Source organism: Coloeus monedula (genome assembly GCF_965178545.1).
Source record: "Coloeus monedula genome assembly, chromosome: 1".
NCBI lineage: Eukaryota > Metazoa > Chordata > Aves > Passeriformes > Corvidae > Coloeus > Coloeus monedula.
This window is the reverse complement of record NC_138781.1, coordinates 30,807,248-30,827,674: the sequence shown is the minus strand read 5'-3', so window position 1 is coordinate 30,827,674 and position 20,427 is coordinate 30,807,248. Positions and strand designations below refer to the sequence as shown.

Genomic DNA, 20,427 nt, shown 5'->3' with positions numbered 1-20,427 from the left:
CTTTACCCCTATGTGGACCATTTTCATTTGGGAAACATTTGGCTTTTTCTTTCCCTTACAGTTGAAAAGGACTCAAATTAACAATTTCTCCAAGCTGCAATACTTGGCACTCAAAACATCTTTCTTGTGTGCCACCATTACTGGGGATGCCAACACAATTCTGGGAAAATTGTGTTAGCCTGCTACTGAAAAGTCAGCCAGTTAAGAAAATACAAAATTAAAGTCCGGATTCAACAAAATGCTCAATACTACCCTTACTCAGCAAAGTCCTGTAATGGGTATTGAACATCAATAAAGCCTTTAAAAGCTCTGCTAGATAAGAGCCTGTATACATCGTGGGTGATTCAAAGTTAAGGTTCTGAGATAATTCAGTTAGAAGCCAGCCAGAAGTTATGCTGCTCTAGAAATATTTATGCTGCCATATTTCTTAGCTCATGCACTTTAGAACTGATCCTTTGGGATCTTGCTATTTAAGCCAAAATGATAATACACTTAAGCATACAGAGAACGCAAATATAATATCTAAGTGCAGCATGGCTAAGTTTATGCTCAATGATTATCTAGCAAACATAATAGTTCATTAGCAATACATTTTTGTATTTACTTTCTTGTTCTGTTTTCTTTTAAAGAAAAAAAGAACCAGTGAAAACCTGGAGCTAATAAGCTAATGCAGCTTAAAATATCTGCTGGCATTGTCAAAGCAGTTAATAATTTCCTTTCTCTGCAGTTCCTTGCTGCTCTATCATCAGGTCTTGTAAGTTATTTGGAAGTATGCACACAAATTAGTGCATGCTCACATACCTCACTATCCTTTTCTTGGCACTCACAGTTTTTAACTTCTACAGTCTTTTGCCTACTCAGCTTGTCCAGTTTGGCAGTGGCCATTATACCAACAGATAAGAAAACATTTCCTCCCATCCCCATGACCAACAGGGAGGGTGTTTAGATGCTAAATGTACAGGCATCAGGATTTTCAGAAACTTTCAGGCAGAATAGGCTGTTATATTGAATGGATTTGGATAGAAACACTTGTTAAATGTTAAGAAAAATTAGCTGAAAGTTGAAAGTATCTTCTACCTGCCATTCTTTCAACTAATTTTTTATTCTTAGTATTTGAATAGTCCAAATAGCAGGTAATAGAAATAATATATATACATATTACTATGTTTCTGTTATACAGGATCAGGTGCAATAATGACACATTTTGCTTACTTGTATCAAGGTTAGAACCTATTTTGAAGTGAAACTGTGTATTCAGGATGCCTCCTCTGGTTGACATAAACCTCCTTTTCTTAGCACTTTTCCAGAAATAGAATATAACTAGAAATTTAATTTTTTTTGCATTTATTGTATCGAGTTATTTTTTCTGAATCAAAAATCAGTTTAATAAGGTCAGGTCACTATTGCATGGCAGAAGCATCTGCTCCAAACTTTTAAATACCAAGATATTCACACCACTGAGTGTAAAATTTGTTTCTAGAAGGATTAATTGACTTAAAAAAAGACTGAAATATATGTTTTCATTTATTGCAGGCATTTAAATTGATTTAGGATGTGAAAGTGATTCAGATGTGTGGCTGCTGGTCATACAGCACATGTGCTTGGTACAATACCAGAATGCAGCAGTAGAGATTACTGCTAAAAATAGCCCATAGGATTTCCCTAACAGGACTCAGCCAATATCTCCCCACCCCCACAAAAAAAAAAAAAAAAAAAAAAAAAAAAAAAAAAAAAAAAAGAGAGGGAGACAACTGTTTTCAATTGCAGACTGCTGTGAAATATTAATAAAAGATGGTTATTCTGTCTCTCCAGAACAAATGCCTACAGCCAGATTCTGCTCTCAGATTCCTTGTGTAAATCTGAGCAGCTCCACTGAGACTGGTGGATTTATTCTGGATTTACACCAATATTACTGAGGTCAGAATGTAGCCCTGAAGACAGATGGGAATGGTGCCACCACTGAACCATACAATGATAGGGACACAGGACAAAAGAAACTGAATTCACATTAAGTCAGTAAAAACCAAGATTTTCCTGGTGGGGACTCCCTAACACTCATTCATTTCCAAAATACTTTATTCAGGTCAGTTTCTTTTAATAATATTTTTAACAGAGGGGAGAGCAAGAGACCTAAAAATCACTGGCTAGCAGCATGCTTTGAAGAAGATTAATTGCCCTGGAGAACAACAGTACCAATAGGAAAACCCAAGGGAAGAATATCTAATAAATTATTCCAACAAAAAATCTGAACTAAATAATGTCAAATATTCTGTAAACTGCCTAAATGAAAATTAAGTAGACTTTATATTTTTTCACCTTTAACTCATTATCTTGTGTATATACTGTGTATATATTGTTTAACTCTCACAACAATCACCATTCTGATTCCCTTCAGATATTTGGCTAAAAGCATTTTTCTCATGACTCACAAAATTAGAGGCTCATTTTGATGCCCCTATAATAATCTGCTGCAACAGTTTTCCTTCTAACTTTATTGTCTTCCAAGAATATATTGTCTTTAAATAGGAAAAAAACCCAAACCTAACAGTAAATAATAAATCAAGGCAGAGACATGTTATTACATTAATTTCTAGAGTGAATTTGCCCTTGCTATATGGTGGACTAGATTTTCTCCCATTCCACACATCCATTCCTTCCTTCCATGCTTTTACAAATGGTAGTGTTGCAACTGCTGTGGACAATGGCTGGTTGCATCTTGTGCTCTCTTAAGGGAGAAAATCATAGAACTACAGGATAGGTCAGGTTGCCAGGGACCTCCAGAGGGTTGTAGTCCAACTCTGCTCAGAACAGGTCAGCACTGTGATCAGACCGTGTTCCTCAGGACTTTCATCCTCAAGGATTTTCTAAGGGCCATATGAGGATAAATAAAAACTGGGTTTGAGTTTCTTTCTTTCCACTGATGGATGAATAAATGCTAGGGCACCATCCAGATCCAGGAAATAGTACGCACAGATAAAGCCATTCCATACCATAACATCCCATATGTTAATAATACACAGAGTGGTTTTTTTTTTTATTTCACAGAAACTGTATTAGAACTGTTGATGTTGCAAAGTCTCTGTTCATTGTCACTCCAAAGGTGTCAATCTCATAACATAAAAAATAGCTCAATTTTCGATGTACTCAAAAACTGGAGCGATAAAGCTTATATATGTAAGTCTGTAAGCCTAGACACATGTCAGGGAAAGAGATTTCTTTAAGCAGAAAGGCTTAACTGTGAGTGCAGAGTTCATTTTGCATGTGGGACCTGGTCTATCAGCCAAGGGGTTCTGGCTGTTAGCATAGGTACAGCTTGCAAACAGGTACAGCACCACATTGTCTCCAGCTGGTACCTAGAGGATATAAAAGAGCTGAGGGTGCAGAGCAGAAGTGGAGAAGCAGAAGCATAAAGTTGTAGGGCAGATGAAAATAGGAGGATTTTTTTTTTTCCAGTAATGAGTAGAGATTATTATATTGAAAGAGCAGTGGAGGGGAAAAAAAGATTCAATAAAACAAGAAACAAGGATTCAAGAAAAGATGTTTCATATTTTGAAAAAGAAATTCAGTGAAGGACTGAGAATCTCACTTGCAATAAGTTGGCTTTTTTTCCTCTTTCTTTCTTTCTTTAGTTCTTTCATTCTTTCTTTCTTTCTTTCTTTTTCTTTCCCTCTCTCTTTCTCTCTTTCTTTCTAGCTTTCTCTCTGTCTCTCTCTCTCTCTCTCTCTCTCTCTTTCCACTGGTGTTGTTCATGTAGCAACGCTTTACTAAAAGGGTAAGATTCAACTCTCTGCCTAATTTGGCTGTTGGCATTTCCATTACTGAACTGATCAGGTTTCTTTGTGTCTTTCTTTCTTGAGCCCTTTATGCCAGGGATGTCCCATTCCCATCACATTCCCCATTCAGTGTTTGTCCTACGAAATTTCATTCCTTCTCTTATTTTTCCATCTTAGCTTCACACTTTCTTTCTTGATTAGTTCCACTGATGCCAGAAGTCCACAGATCTATGTAACCCCCTCGACCCTACTCCCCTTATTGGGGATTGTAAAAGAAGGTGTCAGTAAACCTTAGCAATCAGGCTGAAGCAGCAGCTTTTACATTCGTAACTCCATTCAACTTTTTCAGTGGAACTGCAGATTTTTGAATGGGACAGTGAAGGCTACACACAGTGAGCTCACTTTTGGTGTGCTCTGTGAATCTTAGAATGAGCTTACAATGTTCTGGGGACTCTATGAACACAACTAGAAAAACTGTGGTCTAGTTTAAGAATCCTGTCTATACGCAGCTGTTCTTTTTGCAGAAACTCATGGAAAGTGAATTAGTATGTTTGTTTCTGTACAATGCAAATGTTTGTTACCCAACAAATAATAATACATTTTTGCTTTCCAAGTTCACATTCTAGTTGGAAATATGGGAGAGCACACTGTTTCAGACAGTCCCACACAGTGCCCATTAAGTATTTCATCCTACATCAGTCCATGGTCATGGCCTGAAAAGATGCAAACTTCTGCCAACTGAAGGAAATAATACTTCTGGCATAAACCTTCATAAACTGTAACTGCAAGTATTTATTTCCCCCCTCCCCCCTTTTTTTTTCTTGGTGCGCAAGGTAAATCTTCGCTTCTGACCATGCTCTAATGTTATACTGAGATTCAGGCTTTTAAAAAGATGGACCGTCATGCAAAGTTAGATTACACATAATAAGAAATGAAGTTTCTGTGGTCATTTTCCTTCCTTTGGCTGAAAATTTTTGAGGTTCTAATAACTTTGCTTTGGACAGCCCATGCTCCCTGAGCAACTGGAATGCCCAGGACCTGAGCACAAAACCTGCCTCTGTAGACTCCACGAAACTGTTGAATGACACAGAAGTTGTAGCCAACATCACTTAGTCATGCCTACAGCTTTGCTCTTTCTGTAGAGAAAGCGACCTTGAAGCAGAGACTGACGTGTCAAATGAAGACATTGAGAGTTACATTGCAGTTTTCCTCCTTACTGGTTGTCCTCAACTTATTGGTGGTCTCTTTACAAAACAGGCACACAGAGAAAAGAACCAGAGAATAGGGAAATGAAAGAAAAATTACTTAAAGGCACCAAAAATGCACCTGTTTCTGTAATGCCAGGGCCAGTCAATGATAATAATTTATGGCTGTGTGAATATTAACCCTGTGATTTATCAGCTGCACTGGTTGAGTTGGTGCCAATATAGCATCATAAAACCAAGGAGCAGTAGGGCTAAAACTGAATGCATTGCTGCAGGAGGTATTTGAGGCATTTAAGTCTGTTGATCCCACATGAACAAATGCATTTGCCCTGCCTATTAAAAGCAGTCTTTAGGGAATCCTACCAGTTGTGTAGACATGCTGGCTGGGCTGGTCCATGTCTGGGTGAGGTAATGTGGAGTCAGTGGGGGAAGATGGGGTCCTGGAAAGTGGTCGATGTTTATCTGATCCTGCCATGCCAACTGTAGCCATCTGAGCCTGGTAGATTTGCAACTGGTGGACATGCCGATGTGCCAGGAACTCCTGTTTCCAAGAAAACAGCACAGTAGAAAGAAATGTGAGATGGGATCAAGTGAAACAGTGAGGGAAACATGTCAACAAATTAAGTTCATTAGGTCAGGGCTGTAATAAACAGTGGGGACCCACACCCCCAAATTGTACCTATGACCCACTCAATAAATCCATTCAACAGATGTTTTCTTGCTGACAGTGCAGGCTACTGACTTTGCTGGAGATTAGGTGATGGCAGGCAACCTGTCAGTTCTCCCGGAGAGGCAAGACAGCTTCACATGCAAAGGCTTATAAAAGACAAAGTTTTTCTATTATATTGAATATAGAAGAGGATGTTAGAACATGCATTTTATGACCCTACACAAATAGAATTTAAATTTTCCCACAGCACTGAAAGTGAAAAGCGATGTTCTTACTACTCAGTACCAAATGTGCTGAGCAACTGTGAGTCACGTTTCTACAAAGAACTCAGCTTCCAGAGCTCCCTGGAAAGTAGCAATGATTTGCATATAAGTTTTCACAAATGGCTTAGAAATTCAGGAATTGTTACATGAGATCCCACTAAGGATCCATCTTTTTTTGTCATAACTGCTGCCGGCTGTAGGCAGAGGCAAACACTTCAGGGAAATAGGCAGGTGTGAAAAGACCGTAACAGAGTAGAAAGGAAGATTTTCTCCTCTGTTTTGTCAACAGGTGGTCACTTTTGCTGACATGACAAAGGTTAAAACCCTGTGAAGCCATTAGAAACCTTGGCATTCGCTCACTCCATGGAGTAGGATTGCTTCTCAGACCCCGTTCTTTCTGTTTTTCTTTTTTCTGTCCTTATAGTCCCAGAACCTCAGCCGAAAGTGGATGCAAGGGAAATATTTTCAAACCACTTAATATGAATTCAGTTGAAATTCGCACTTGTGACTTATAACTGCAGGCTCTGTTTATCCTCACCTGGGCTCAATATACATATATGAAGGAATATATATATATATATACATATGGCTTTTTTTTTTTTTTAATAAACCCAGTAACAATTAGCATTGCTGTGTGTTGTTGCTTGGGACAGCAGCTCAGAGGCCTGGCTTGAACAAGAAGGGATTGCTGGCTGCTCAGAGAGGTGAAGCTGAGTTCAGGCTGGGGAAGGCAGGTGGGAGTACCCGGGAGTACCCCAACCCCTCGCGCGCTGCAAAATAAATCGGCAGCTCATGGGATGTGAGAATGTCTACCCTGCGTGTAATAAAAGGGGCCTTTATGCAAACAAGTGCTCATCAATAACAGCTGAAATGAGAATAAATGCTTTAAAAGGCAGCCTCAAAACCCACATTAATATCTAGGGCTGCTACTTCAGTGAAAAGACATAAGGTCATGGGAAGGGTAAATCACCTGGGACTTTGTCATAAGTGACTAAAAGAAGAAAGAAAATATGAGTAAGCAAAAAGAGGTTTTACAAGAATTGTCATGTTTTCGAGTCATTGAACCATTTCCCTTCCTTTAAATACAGTCCCCAACTTTTCTTATTGCTTTTTTAATGCACAATGACAGGATAGTGTTACATATTCCAGGAAATATCTTGAGCTATCTGAAGAGGTCTATGTATCCATCTAAGTAATAAAACTTGACATTCAGGATTTTTTTTCTGGAAATCTGTTTTTGCATATTTTTACTAACAATTTTAATTGTGATAAATTTTCAGAAGAGCTATCTTTTTTGCTCCTTGCAGGCATACATATCTTTTGCAACTTTGCTGGGAGTGTGTGTGATTGGAGACGAGTGAAGAATGCATGGACACTATTGTGTTGAATATTTTCCCTATGGAGAACAGAAGTAGATACATTCCTTTGTGAGAATTTGGCATTCACTTTTTTCAATGCTGGCTTAGTGGTCAATAAAGTAGGCACAGGAGGCATTTTGCTATCTGTGGTGTGATTACTCCCTGCATCCTAGGATCAAGTGGTAGCAGCAGCACTGTCTCTCTGATGCTCGTGCATTCACCATCTCCTGCCTACTCTTCTAAACACCCAGCTGAGCAGTTTGGAAGAAGCCAAACTCCTGCCTGCAGGAGCTGTTCATGGCATAGAATGTTGCTCCCATAGAGGAAATCAGCAGAATACTGTTATTTCTGCTGCTGTCCTCAACTTATAAGTTGCCTATAATTAACACAGCTGGTGTCTGTGTAGTTCTTTGAGCAAGGGGATTTCTCATATATCTTTCAATGTTCGGTTTCAATTATCACTATTGATAATTCATTGAGTGTGTTCACTTTTCTGATAATTATTAGAGTACAGAAGACAAAACAGTTTGTTCCCTACTGGAATGCTCTTCAAGCTAGTAAGGGTGCCAGTGGATTGTGGTAGTCTTCATCAAACATTATTACTTAAACATACTTCTTAAAGAACCCTTGGAAATTCAGCTGTCAGTGAGGAGGGATTGATGCTGTTTCTGTTTGGACTTTTCTCAGTGCTGGTTGACTCTGAGCTCTGAGGCTTAGAGCTGCCTTTTCTGCCTTTCTTTTACTCCCAGACATGAACTTCACTTTTGCAATATCTGCGCTTTTTTTTTTTTTTCAATGAAGCTGTAAGTTTGCCATTCAGTCAATATCTAAAATATAATCTTTCCAGGTCTCTAATCTAAAAGTCAATTTAAGTGGGTTTTTTGTTTGTTTGTTTTGGTGGTTTTGGTTTTGGAGGTTTTTTGCTGGATTGTTTGTTTGTTTTGTGGGCTTGGGGTTTTTTTAGTGTCTTAAAGAAGAAGGAAAAAAAGTCTGGAGCATCACAAAACATAGATAACTTGGGAAGATGTTCCTATCTTTGCTTCAAAAATGATTTTGTGTTTGTGTCTATGTAGTCAATAGAAACAATATTTTTCATGCAGATGAACAAACTGAGATAATTTTTTTTTAATACTAACCAACCTGTGTGAACATCACCTAACCAGACATCTATTTCAGCAATTTGTTGGAGACCAAGAAGACAACCTAATCTTGCTCTCCTGCATTTTCAGGTTAAACTGTGTCCTGTTTATATCATTCTCCCCTCCTCAAATGAAACCAGATCCATACTGTGTTTGACACATGTTTATCAACATAATCATTTCAGGGAAGGAGAAGAAATTTGTGGAAGGTTCCATGGAAATTGCATGACACCTGCTTTAATTTCAGGTCACAGAAAACATTTGCCTGTGAAAATCTTTTAAAATTTGTTAAAATACAGAGTAGCTTTGTCTCACAAGGCTTACACCAAGGCTTACATCCTCTAGTGGTATCCAGATCCTTTAAATGTAATATTACAAACTGTAGGCATCAGCAAAGTTTAGACTTGTTTAGATTTTAGTCAAAGTTTTAGGCTGACTTCCTGATTAGGTTTCATTTACAGACAACAGGCACTCGTGAAATACATATATTTTTCCAGCCACCTACATATTTATGTTGTGAGCATTTCAGATACTCTGAGTCACAGACAAGTGGATTAATGCAATGAGTAATGTGAATAATCAACACACTTATCTGGCTCCCCAAATACCCACCTGGCCTCTGGAAGGGATTAAAGCAACACAATGAATTCATCTTCAGGTTTTATGTGTTACAGCCCTGCAAACACATGTCCATCTCTCCAGCAATATGACAAAAGCAGTATTTGCACATCTGCAGCGCTAGTGATTTGTGTGAATATATTTGGAGCATTTAGGTAACCTGAGCCCTGGCTTCCCGGCATGGAGCCTGCTAGTTCCAGGTGCCTGAGATTAGTTTATTAGTAGAGGCAAGCAATTAGAGTCTCTGCTGGAGCTAGTAGAGGGCTATCCATCCTCTTTCACAGAAATGAGCTCAGGCCCTCAGTAATTATTTTGAGGAAGAATTTTAGAATCAGTATCTAAAGAGAAGATGAGCCTTTTAGGAGCATGGGATGTAAATATTTGTTGTTCTCCTAGTATTATTGTAAGGTTTGTTTAGCAGGACTTTGAATTAATTTGGGTTCGTGTGAATATTCCTTTCGTGTAGATGTGTGATTTGTACGTTTGGTGCTTAACATTTTGTAAATTCTAAAGATTTTAATGAGAACTACTTACTTACTTCTACTGGCTGTGAGAACTGATAATCCATGAGTACAATCTGTTGGATTACAAGATGATGTATGTTGGATGATAAAGCAAAGGTGAATTGTCTGTAAATTAACATTCCTTTGAATGGTTATGTCTTGTGCAGAGAAAAAAAGTATGTGGGATTCACTCATAAAAGCTTTTTTTTGCCTCTCAACAGTCTGGGTTTTTTTTTAATTTAATATGTTAATATTTAGTTTAGTCACAAGTAAATATATCCAAAGATTGTGTCTGTAGCATAATCCTATGTGTGTATGGGCATATTTACACCTCTCTTCAGGGCTTATGCTTTGGCTTTTTTCTTCATGGTAGAGAACTTTTTTTCTCTTAGAAATAGCAAATCTGAATTTCTTAATAGCGAGGTTACTTCTCTCATATATTTGTGGCCAGGCTTATATCCCTCTGTTATTGTGCCTTTGATGCCTTCTGCTGAAGTATGAAGTGTGTGCTAATGTCTATTAACTGGTAAAAGTTATTCATGTTTTACCCATCCTGCCCTCCTCTCCCAAAAGACCTTCAGCACCCCTGGCCTTACAATGCTTTTCCTCTCAAAGCATTTTTTGGTGCTCTCTTTGCTAGTTGCCACATTGTTTGCAGAAAATTACCCAAAGGATGGGTAATTTCCTGAAGGGGAGAGCTACACGCATATGCTTCAGAAAGTTTTGCCTTAGGTAAGGATGAAAACAAGACCTGCTGCCTTTCAGACCTTCCTCTCGCTCCTTCTGAAGGATATTTCTAACACCTGCTCTGCTGCTTTGTCTCACCCCATGGCTCCTGTTGGAGGCCCTACTCCTTAGCCTCGTCCAGAGCCCTGTAGCAACATGGGAATAGAGCAACTTCAGATCCTGCTGCTTGTCTTCTCTACCACCCTCCTCAGCTTTCTGCCCTCCCAGTGCAATTGTAGCTGAACGAATCCAAGGAGTGTCCAGGCCAGCCAGTGACTACATGCAGCAAAATGGCCTTGGCTTGCAGCAAACAGAGCTCAGTCCTGCTTTAAGGTCCCTGTGACAGCAGCTTTGGCCCAAACTAAAAGAGTCATCAAAGTCTGACTGAATCAGAAATTCTGGTCACCCAGAAACTTCTCCTTCAACTCAGATGTAGGTAGTTAACAGTCCTTCAGAAATCTCATACAATATATTAAAAGGTTTGACCTTGGTTATCCTCAGAATTGACAGGAAAAAAAACACAGAAAACAATGAATTCCTATACAAAGGAGTTTGTTCCTTGGGACAAAAATAACTGTGGGTAATAGGAACTTTCAGCAATTTTCACCCAGGAGTTTTGCAAAGTACTATTTTGCTTACTGTCCTCAAACAGAACCATAGCTAATTGCCCTCAGAAACTGAGCAAATATAGGTCCTGAGGTCTTCCGAAAAAAAGTGTGTGAACAAATGTGAAAGGGCAGGAATGGTGTCTCCCTGTCAATAAATACAACCTCAAATAGAAATAAGTCTGAGATATCCTTGAAAATGAATATGTTGAGGCATCTTTTAAACTGCTCTGTCACTTGGAGAAAACACATCACCAAGAAACCCTACCAGTTTCTATTTTTGACAAAACCACATGTAAAGCCACCAACTTCCATGGTCATCAGTTTCAAAAAATCCTGGTATCACCATCTGAAATAAAGTCAACCACAAACTCAGAATCAGCATTTTTATGAAAAGTAAGTAAATTACAAGTATGGTTACAGACACATAGATTGAATAGGTAGAAATGGATTTAGGGCAAACAAAAGTATAGACAGGAAGAAACAGGACAGTTACCCTTGAGGCATCTTGGTATATTAGGTCACATATTATCAGGATGTTTATAGAATTTAGATTTCTCTTGCTGTAATCCAAGGAACACAGTGTTGACTAGAAAATGGGTAAACAAAAATGAAGTCTTATCAACTGAACCTTAGGTGCAGATACAGAACAGTGGGCTGGAAGTCCTAACCCAAAACTGCCTGGAGTCACAGGCAGAGATTTGCCTTGGGCAGCAGGCTGCTTCTCACAGCAAAACAAGGCCGTGCCCTGTGCCTTCCCCTTGCCTTCTGAAAGACTCTGGAATGGCTTATTCCAGCTGCTGCCAAGGTAGAGTTTAGTACTTAGTCTGGTCCACTTCAGTGACAGCCCAGGGAATAGTTATAACCCTCAACCCGTTTTGGTTTTCCCCTCTGTTCCTAGAGATGCAAAGCTGCTGCTGTGGAGCTCTCTGCCCCTCTCCTACCATCCTTCCCTTCTAGCATGGGAGCACCTTTGGGGTGACAAAACATGTTATGAAAATTACAACACTTTTGGGCCAAGAAATAGGGTAGAGAAAAGACTCTTCGTGGGATGACAAGAGTGTGCTCTATCATCAAGACATATAGGAGAAGATGCCTTTTGGACCTTGGGTTGCATGGCTAAATGTGCAAGTCCAGCCTCGAGTCACACTCCTTGCCTCTGGCTGTAGGACGTAACAGCAGGGTCAGGATCCTCTCTTTTACCTCTACTGTGGCATGGGGAGGTGGATGGGTTGCTGACCTGTGTTTTTAAAGAGAGAGGGGAAAATTTACCTCTCAGGTGGAAAGTTTCCAAAAGCCTGAGCATCTAAACATGACCCATGCTGGTCCAATGTAAGTGGGGAATCAAGGTGGTCAAATGGTTTGAGAAGTTTTCAACAATCTTTGTGAAGAAATATGAACCAAGCAGTCATTATGTTGAAGCCTGGCATGATTAAGAAGACAGGAATTATGGGAGTGACAGAAAAGGGGGCCCTAAGGTCCGAGCACTTTTTACTGGAGGGAAATTCCAGGAGTCCAACTGAGCTGCTGGTTTCACTCCTGGTTCCTGCTCCTGTGAGACCTGCCTTCTCTGCTCCCAATATTGGCAGGTACTTGACTTCTGTCACTCCTGCTAAAGTGCTGACTGCAGTGTGCACAGCACTCATCCAAAGAAAATGCAGCACCTCCTCAAAAGCTTGCACTCCTAGCTGAAACTTTTCCTCACTTTCTGATTCTACCAGATATTTAATACAAATGTATAAATAATTGGGGGTACCATTAAAGGGAAAAATAGGCCACCTGAATATCTTGTGGGGTTTTTTTGTTTGGTTTTTTATTTTAATTAAGAAAACCTCTGAAGAGGATTCTTTTTACTTTATTGCTTTTACTAGAAAAAAACACGTGGCTTTCCAGAAGTCACTTGGTGCTTTCCAAAAATAGAATACAGAGAAGTGCAGAAATGAATACAAAAGGAGAATACAATTGTTCTTGTATCTCGCCCTAACTTTCAGTATTAACAAGTATTTGCTTCTTTTACTTTGATATGAAGAATAAATAGGCTCTAGAATAACATTTAATGGTTACAACCACCTAATCCTAGCAGCTTTCCAAAATCATTAAGATGACGCATTGGCCAAAACTGATTAATGACAACATCACCTGTCCCACGTGTTTCATTGCTCTGGGAAATGCCACCCAACTCTTTTCAACAGTATTGGCAAATCAGTTTGGTGTTACTTTATGCAGATCATTTCAACCACTTCCATTTTTCTGTTCTTCATCAGAACTACTTTTCTTAGCAGACTTGTATGGTTTCTTTTTAAGTGAAGAATCATTACTTTGGCCTTCACATAGAAAAATAATAATCTCCAGGCTAAATTCATCAGCAGTCCTGCTGCAGATCTGTGTTTTCTGCATACTTCAACAAATTCTGCTTTGGTTTTATAGGCAATTCTTCTGAGTTCAGGATTTATTGTAGAATTAATGGAAATTACTTGGATCTGATATATAAAGAGAAAATCTGGGAGAATCCTGCACTTCAAATAGAGTCCAGACACACTAACACATCGGTACCTAAGCATAATATCGTGCAGGTGTATAGGTGCCTTCTGTAGATGCCTCCTCCCTTGTATGGAGGTACAGTGAGGTCAAAACAGGGAACACCAGTGGGCCATATGGTCAGAAAATATAAGAGCCATAACCAAGGTGTTTGACCAACTATGTTCTTGCTCTATAGAGCAGTTGTGCAGGTCACTGTATCTAAAGCACAAGGCTGGGAGATGAACAGATCTAGAGCAGCCCTGCCAAGAAAGACTTGGAGTGCTGGTGGATGAGAGGCTGGACATGACCCTGCAAGGTGCATTCACAGCCCAGGAAGCCAAACGTGTCCTGGGCTGCATCCAAAGCAGCATGGGCAGCAGGGAAAAGGAGTGGATTCTGCCCCCCTGCTCTGGTGAGACCACACCTGCAGTGCTGCATCCAACCCTGGGGTCCTCAGCACAGGAAGGACATGGACCTGATGGAGTATGTCCAGAGGAGGTCTGCCAAGATGATCAGAGGGCTGAAACACCTCTCCTATGAGGAGAGGCTGAGACAATTGGGCTTGTTTAGCCTGAAAAAGAGAAGGCTTCAGGGTGATCTAATTGCAGCCTTCCAGAAACTGCAGGAAGCCTACAAGAAAGATGGAGAGAACTATTTATGAGAGCATGTAAGGACAACAGGGAATGGCTTCATACTGGAAGAGTATAGGTTTAGATTAGATATTAGAAAGAAATTCTTTACTGTGAGGGTGGTGAGGCTCTGGAGTTAGTTGCACAAAACTGGATGCGCCATTCCTGGAAGTGTTCAAGGCCAGGTTGGATGAGGCTCTGAGCAATCTGGTCTAGAGGAAGGAGTCCTTCTCCATGGCAGGGGGTTTGGAACTAGATGACCTCTATGTTCGCTTTCAACCCAAGCCATAGTATGGGTCTGTGACTTCTACCCCTCTGAAGATTTCAGAGAGAGACATTGCCAAATCTCACACCTTACTTTAAAGCGGTTAAAATGCCCATGGACTTCCTTTCTCCAACAGAATTGTAGTAAGAGATACCGAGTTTCTTGAAAAATTGTGTATGTACACACACACATCTGCAGCTATCACAAGGTATTTTAAAAACATTTTTCTCTCTTCAGTGCAGAGTTCTACTACACTTTTCTGATTTTGGAACACAGAAATAGTTATATATAGTGAAATGGTGATATAATTTGAGACTACAAAATAAAGAATTTGAACATAGGAAGGATGCTGCAGATGAAAAAAGAAACTGTCACAAAAGTCTTTTCAGATCTGTTTTATTTATTTAGAATTCTACGTGGTTGTAGAATGCTCTATACTTTTGTAGAATAAATATATTTCTGCAACAAACAAGTACAGCTTGTTGTTTTGGTTTTTTTTTTTTTTAGTTTTATTTGGGATAAGATTATTTGCAATCTGAACAAAAATTGAACTGAACATCAAAAGATAACTTACAAATATTTCCCACTTTGTTTTCTCAGCCTAGGGTTTGCTGCTTTTAACAAGTGGGAGAATAGTCAGAATGGGCAGATTTAAAAGGGAGGAAAAATCCCTTACGTTTGCTGATTTAGGAACAACTAGAGAGTTTAAAAAAACCCAGGAAAATGTTATGTGCTAGCATAGCACAGATTATATAATGCAGACTGCAAAATAAATTATGCAATTTCTTTTTCCTTAAGTAAATCTTTGAACTTAAAATGCAAAAGCAAAGTTCAGAAGATACCATAACATTTGTTATATTTCACAGGAAGGATAAATGAATGTATCTGACCTTGCCTCATTGCAGTGTAATTCAAGTGGGGCTAGATTGCTGTTACAAGGAGGGAAGGGGGGGTGGGACTAAAAGGAAGGAGAGGGAGCAGTATTACAAAATCCAAACATCTAAATAGCATAAGGTCCAACCTCTTCCCTTCTCACCCTCTCTCTTTTTTATGATAATGCTTCCACTTTATTTCTGGTTTTAAAATTTGGAAGCTGTTTTGTTTGTAGGTTCAACTATAATTTCTTGCCTTTGTGCCTTTTCCAAAAAAAGCTGAATCTTTCATGCACTCACATTAATCCTCAAATAGCATAAGATATTACAACAATTGCAAGAAATGGAAGCAGTAACAACAAGTAAAAAGAATACTAGCTGGGGAGAAGTGGGGCAATAAGAACACTTGTAGCACTTCTGCAAGGTGGTTCATTGATTTGCTCACACTACATAAGGATCTCAACACTGCATTAGCCAGTATTTTTCTTCATCTAGAAGAGACATGTCTCCAAAGTATCCAGGAGTAACTTACAGGAAAAGAAGTCTGAATGCTTAAAAGACCAAAGGAAGCAAAATTACAGGCCAAACACTAGTCTGTATTCCTCATCTGGGCTCTGTTACTCCTTACTACGATCCATGTCCTTCCTGAAGCAAAACACAACAATTTTAGGTCTGTTAATTGGAATTTAAAAAACTGCCTACATATGGAACAAAAATAGATTTCTACTTTGACAATGGCTTTTTTTTTTTTTTTCCAGAGGATAGCTGCTTAGTATTTAGAATTACTATCTCTTTGTTTTAAAGGCCAGCTGAGAGAGTGGGGTCTCAATTCAGGAAGGCAGCCCTGAAGATCAACTCCATTGCTAGTGAAGTCCCTTAAAGCACCTCCCTAACTGTGGTCTGATGGCATCTTGGGAGGACATCCACATGCTGGAGATTGTCTTGGAGTTAGTGGCTGAGCAGGAAGACCAGAAGCAGTGGGGAAGAGGCAGGTGAGCCAGCTGGAATGCACAAATACAGCGCCCCGAGAGCTGTGTGGGTGCAGCCCAAGAGCAGAGGCCTTGCAGTAACTCAAAAGGAGCTGGCAGTCAGTGGAGAAGGCAACCTCCTCCAATCATAAGTTATAAAACATTCACCTCTGTTTTGGGGCCAGTTTGGATTATTTACACAGATGTAAGTCTAGATAAACTAGAGGGGAACCAAGAAATTTATTGTGGGTTTTCACTGGGATATCTGAGAGAAGGATTTGTCACTTCAATGGCTGCTTCTTAAAGCATTGCCACAGAGGAGGGAGACAGATTTCTTGCAGCCACACAACACTTGGAAATAATATATACTGGAAAATATTGCACCAAATAAATAGCTACAACTTTAACTATATCTAGTGAAACCTGGGAGGACAGAGTGGGGGAATCCTGAGCACCAGTCAAAGCAAAATGTTAATTCTAATTGTTGTATTTCGTTGGCCTTGTGTTGTGACAAGTTTGTTATTAAGCAGATTTCCTACCTGCCACCTTCTATGGGAGGATTTTACAAAGTGAAGTTATGCAGACAATTCCCATTGCTTCTTACCTCTTTATTCCTAATTATGTTGGCCCTGTGTTCACTCAAGATAACATTATAGTTGTCCCCAAATGCTCTAGATTTGGGGCCTGTGACAAACAAAATCTTTTAGGGGCCGGAATACTTTTTTCCCCCTCTTTTGCAAAAATGTAGCTACTAACATGCTGAAAACCATGCTGTGCTTGCTTATTGTCTGACAATGGGTTAGTAGGTTTTACATATTTTCACTAGTATAATTTCTTTAATGTCCTTTTGTTCTTCAGACAGATATATAATGTGATATGTTGTCCTTAAGGTTTTTTTGTCATTTTTGTTTTTGCTAGGAATGTCATCTTTCCTGCTCTGTGATAAATTTTATATATATGATGCATATATATCCCTTGGATGATAACATCCTATTAAAGGTTATAATGAAAATAATCTGTAATTCATCTGCTACATAGAGAGTATTGTTGTGTGGAGAAGCTAAAGTGTAGACATTACAGATCCAAAGTGCACAAGGATTAGAAATCCTGATTTTTAACTCCATTCTTTAACCATTGGATCAGTAATAATTGCATTTTATCAATAACATTCTCCACTTCTGGATCCACATCTCATTGAATTATGAAATAATGCAGCACTGTGGCTTTCTGTGTTCCTTATTACAACAGATAGAGGAGGTATGGTCAGAAGTTGTTTTGGTTTGATCGTGCTGGATTTGACAAAGTGTAGGAGAGAGAGTTCAGAGCAATTAAGCAATTAGCAATGTAAAATATCACAGCTTCTATGCTCAAATTAAAGCATCCCTACTCTGTATCTTTAAGGGCTCAGAGCAGAATGGGTGAGGAGAGGGAGGCTGATCATCCCTGTGACCCACACTGAGGCATTGTGGCGAAAGGGTGAAAGGGCTCATGCAACTTCTCAGCTTCTGTGTCTTTGGGGGTCATTCTGGTCCTTAATCTTGTTGGGAATATTCAGTCCATTTTCTTGCCAACTCTCTGGAAGCAGAGAAACCAGGAGGAAAGGTGGTCACGTGACATGGGTGTACACATCATGATGTGAGTGCACATGGTGCCACAGCCGACCCTTAGGGCCACCGCCAAGTCCCAAGAGATGTGCTGACAGCACTCCGAGCGAGGTAGTGCCAAAGCACTCCGAACAGCTGGCACCCCACATCCATGCCATTGCATTCAGAATGGCCTGGAAGCCTGCTGGCCACAGGGCACCAGGGAAAAAGAGTGGACGTTGTGAAATGTATCTCAGACCCTTGGCAGAGCTGCAAAGGTGGGCAGAAAGCTTTGAGGCAGAGCTCAAAATGCTGGGTGCTGCCAGCCCAGCAGTTCCTGTTGGAACTCTGCAAGACAAGATGTGTTTGAAGGTTTCTTCCCAGGAACCAGAGGGGTTAAACCTGACCTGATTACAGTATCAACAGATATACTAAAAAAAAACAGATTTAGTCCTGAGCCCAACCAGAGAACCTAATGCTGCCCAGAGGCCCAGCCTCAGGCAATGAGCTTCTCAGCTCCTTCCCTCTCTCCATTTCCAAATCCTCCTCTGCCTGTGGGTATTGGGGTTTCTCTTTGCTACTCTTGGTACAAAAATGTAGTTGAGCAATTAAACAATAGCGACATTCAAAAAGGGGAAAAATATGTGGGATTGGGGCTGAGCTTTTGACTTTTACTGACCAGTTTAGAAATATCCCTGGTTTTCATCATAAAAGTTCAGATTCACATATCCAAGTGGCTCTTTGGACATTGAAATGTGCTATACATATGGATATAATTTAATTCATAAGAATCTGACGGCTGCTACCTGGCCTTCTTTGCTTATTTTTAGTCAGTCTGCAGAGAACTTAAAAGACTTTAACTGTACAGTTGGAAATAAGAGACAGGATTGTTTTTCAGTTTTTCTCATGTGCATTGTGAGGCATCAATCTAAACTATGAGCAGGTTCATTTTCTGCCTTTTTTTTTTTCCAAAACCTGGATTTAAGTTCTGATGACTGTTTCTTTCATACAGCAATATTCTCCAATGCCATAATACAATACACCCTATGTGTTACACCCTTAAGAAGTTCCTGGGCGTCCTTCTTTCTGGGAGAAGGAAAAAAAGAAGTTGCAATACTTCCGGTAAATTTTATATAAAATTGTTAATTAGCTGGAGAATTCTGATTTTAGGTACATCCAGGAGTTGCTCCAGATAAAAAATCCCAGAAAATGCTTTTGGGTTCAGTATAACTTCAAGTGGAAGCATCTGCTACCTCATTCAATCTCCAGACTGTGTGTGTGACAGTAAACGGAGTACTGAGCTCCCTTTCAGAGCTGCATTATTTCTGGGTTAATATCTGTAATACCTGGAGATTCAACATATTTCAGTACAAAAGTGTTATGTAAAGTTACCCGAGTTGTTATGGCCAAAGCTCTTTTGAAAACAAAGTTTTGTTACTTGTGCAGTGATTGCTGAGAGAAAAATCAGTCTTGTTATAGTGTAAGTAATGCACTCCAACTTCATGTGGCAGGAGGGAAAACACAGTGCTAATTTAGGAGTAGCTGCCATCTGAAGGCATTGAGATTTTAGGCCCGTTCGGTCTTAACCAAAGAAGACCGAGGGAATACCTGAGGCAAAATCTACTTATCATTATATTTTAGTTTCTTTCACTTATTAAACTGTTCTAATTTCAACCCAGGAGTTTTACTTTTTTTCCCTGATTCTCCCCCCACCCCCATCCCACTGGGAAGGACAGAGCAAGTGATACTACTGTGTGGTAGTTGCCAGCTGAGATTAAAGCATGACAACATCACAGGCATCTATGAGTGCCTACATAACCCTGGCCAGGAGAGGGAATACAGACTGTCAGTGCTGTTGTAAGCAGTGCATTCCCATGGAGGGAGCTTGGGGTGACCAATGCACATACTTTGTGCCTAAACCAGAGGTGTGAGTTGTCTCACCTAGTGTTTGTATTTTAATGAGAAAGAAGGGAGTGAAGAGCCCTGAGCAGGGGTCCATGGCTGGCTCCTTTCAGCTGTGAAATGTTTGTGTCCCTAGTGGCTCTCTTCTCCACAGGGGTAGAGGGAGTGTGAGAGCCTCTCCTTTTCATTTAAGAAGGGTTACAGGGCCATGCTGCCGAAAGAGCTGCACCAGGGGCTGAAAGTCCCAAGAGAGGTTTGGGTCAAGTCAGGTTGCTTTGGGAGGATTTGGATCTCTGAAGATGTTTTGTTTTCATTCTTTGAATTAAAATTTAATTTAAGTAATTGAAGTACATAATCCATCTCTGAGGAATGCTGTCTTAATCTTGTCTCTTAGAAGAAAAAGCAGGATTTTCAAATTTTATCTGTTACTGATCAGCTGTATGAGCTTACACCAGTCTTCTAATGTCTCCAAGCTTTCGTGTCACCTTATCTCATCCTGGCTTTATCTTTCCTAACTGTGGAGATTTCAAGCAGTTTGTCTTTTGCAATGTGACAGTTCAGTGCTCAACACTGATGATGCTTGACTGCAGTTGTGGAGTTAAGGCACATAATACTTAATGAAAACCTACCTCAAAAATCTTCTTCCTTATACCCCTTCTTTCCCCTGCCCCCCACCCCCCCAAAAAAAAAAATTAAAAGGAAAAAACTGAGTTTCATTTAGTTTGTTTCAGCATAGTAATTACTCATATAGGTCCAGTTACATTTCACATTAAACAAAAAAAAAGGTAAATATAAGGAGCCAGAGCAAAAGGAGGAAAAGTGAGAAGA

At 39.8% G+C, this 20,427-nt stretch overlaps 1 protein-coding gene across 7 annotated transcripts in view; it reads right to left on the bottom strand.

Annotated features, from left to right (window-relative positions):
* The window catches only part of HDAC9 (histone deacetylase 9), a 456,537-nt gene that overhangs the window by 138,623 nt on the left and 297,487 nt on the right, over window positions 1–20,427 (bottom strand). For all 7 annotated transcript variants that reach the window (XM_082290871.1, XM_082290873.1, XM_082290872.1 and 4 more), the window contains one exon: window positions 5,342–5,519. In XM_082290871.1, coding sequence (XP_082146997.1) covers window positions 5,342–5,519 — 178 coding nt within the window. The remainder of the gene's footprint in view (window positions 1–5,341; window positions 5,520–20,427) is intronic.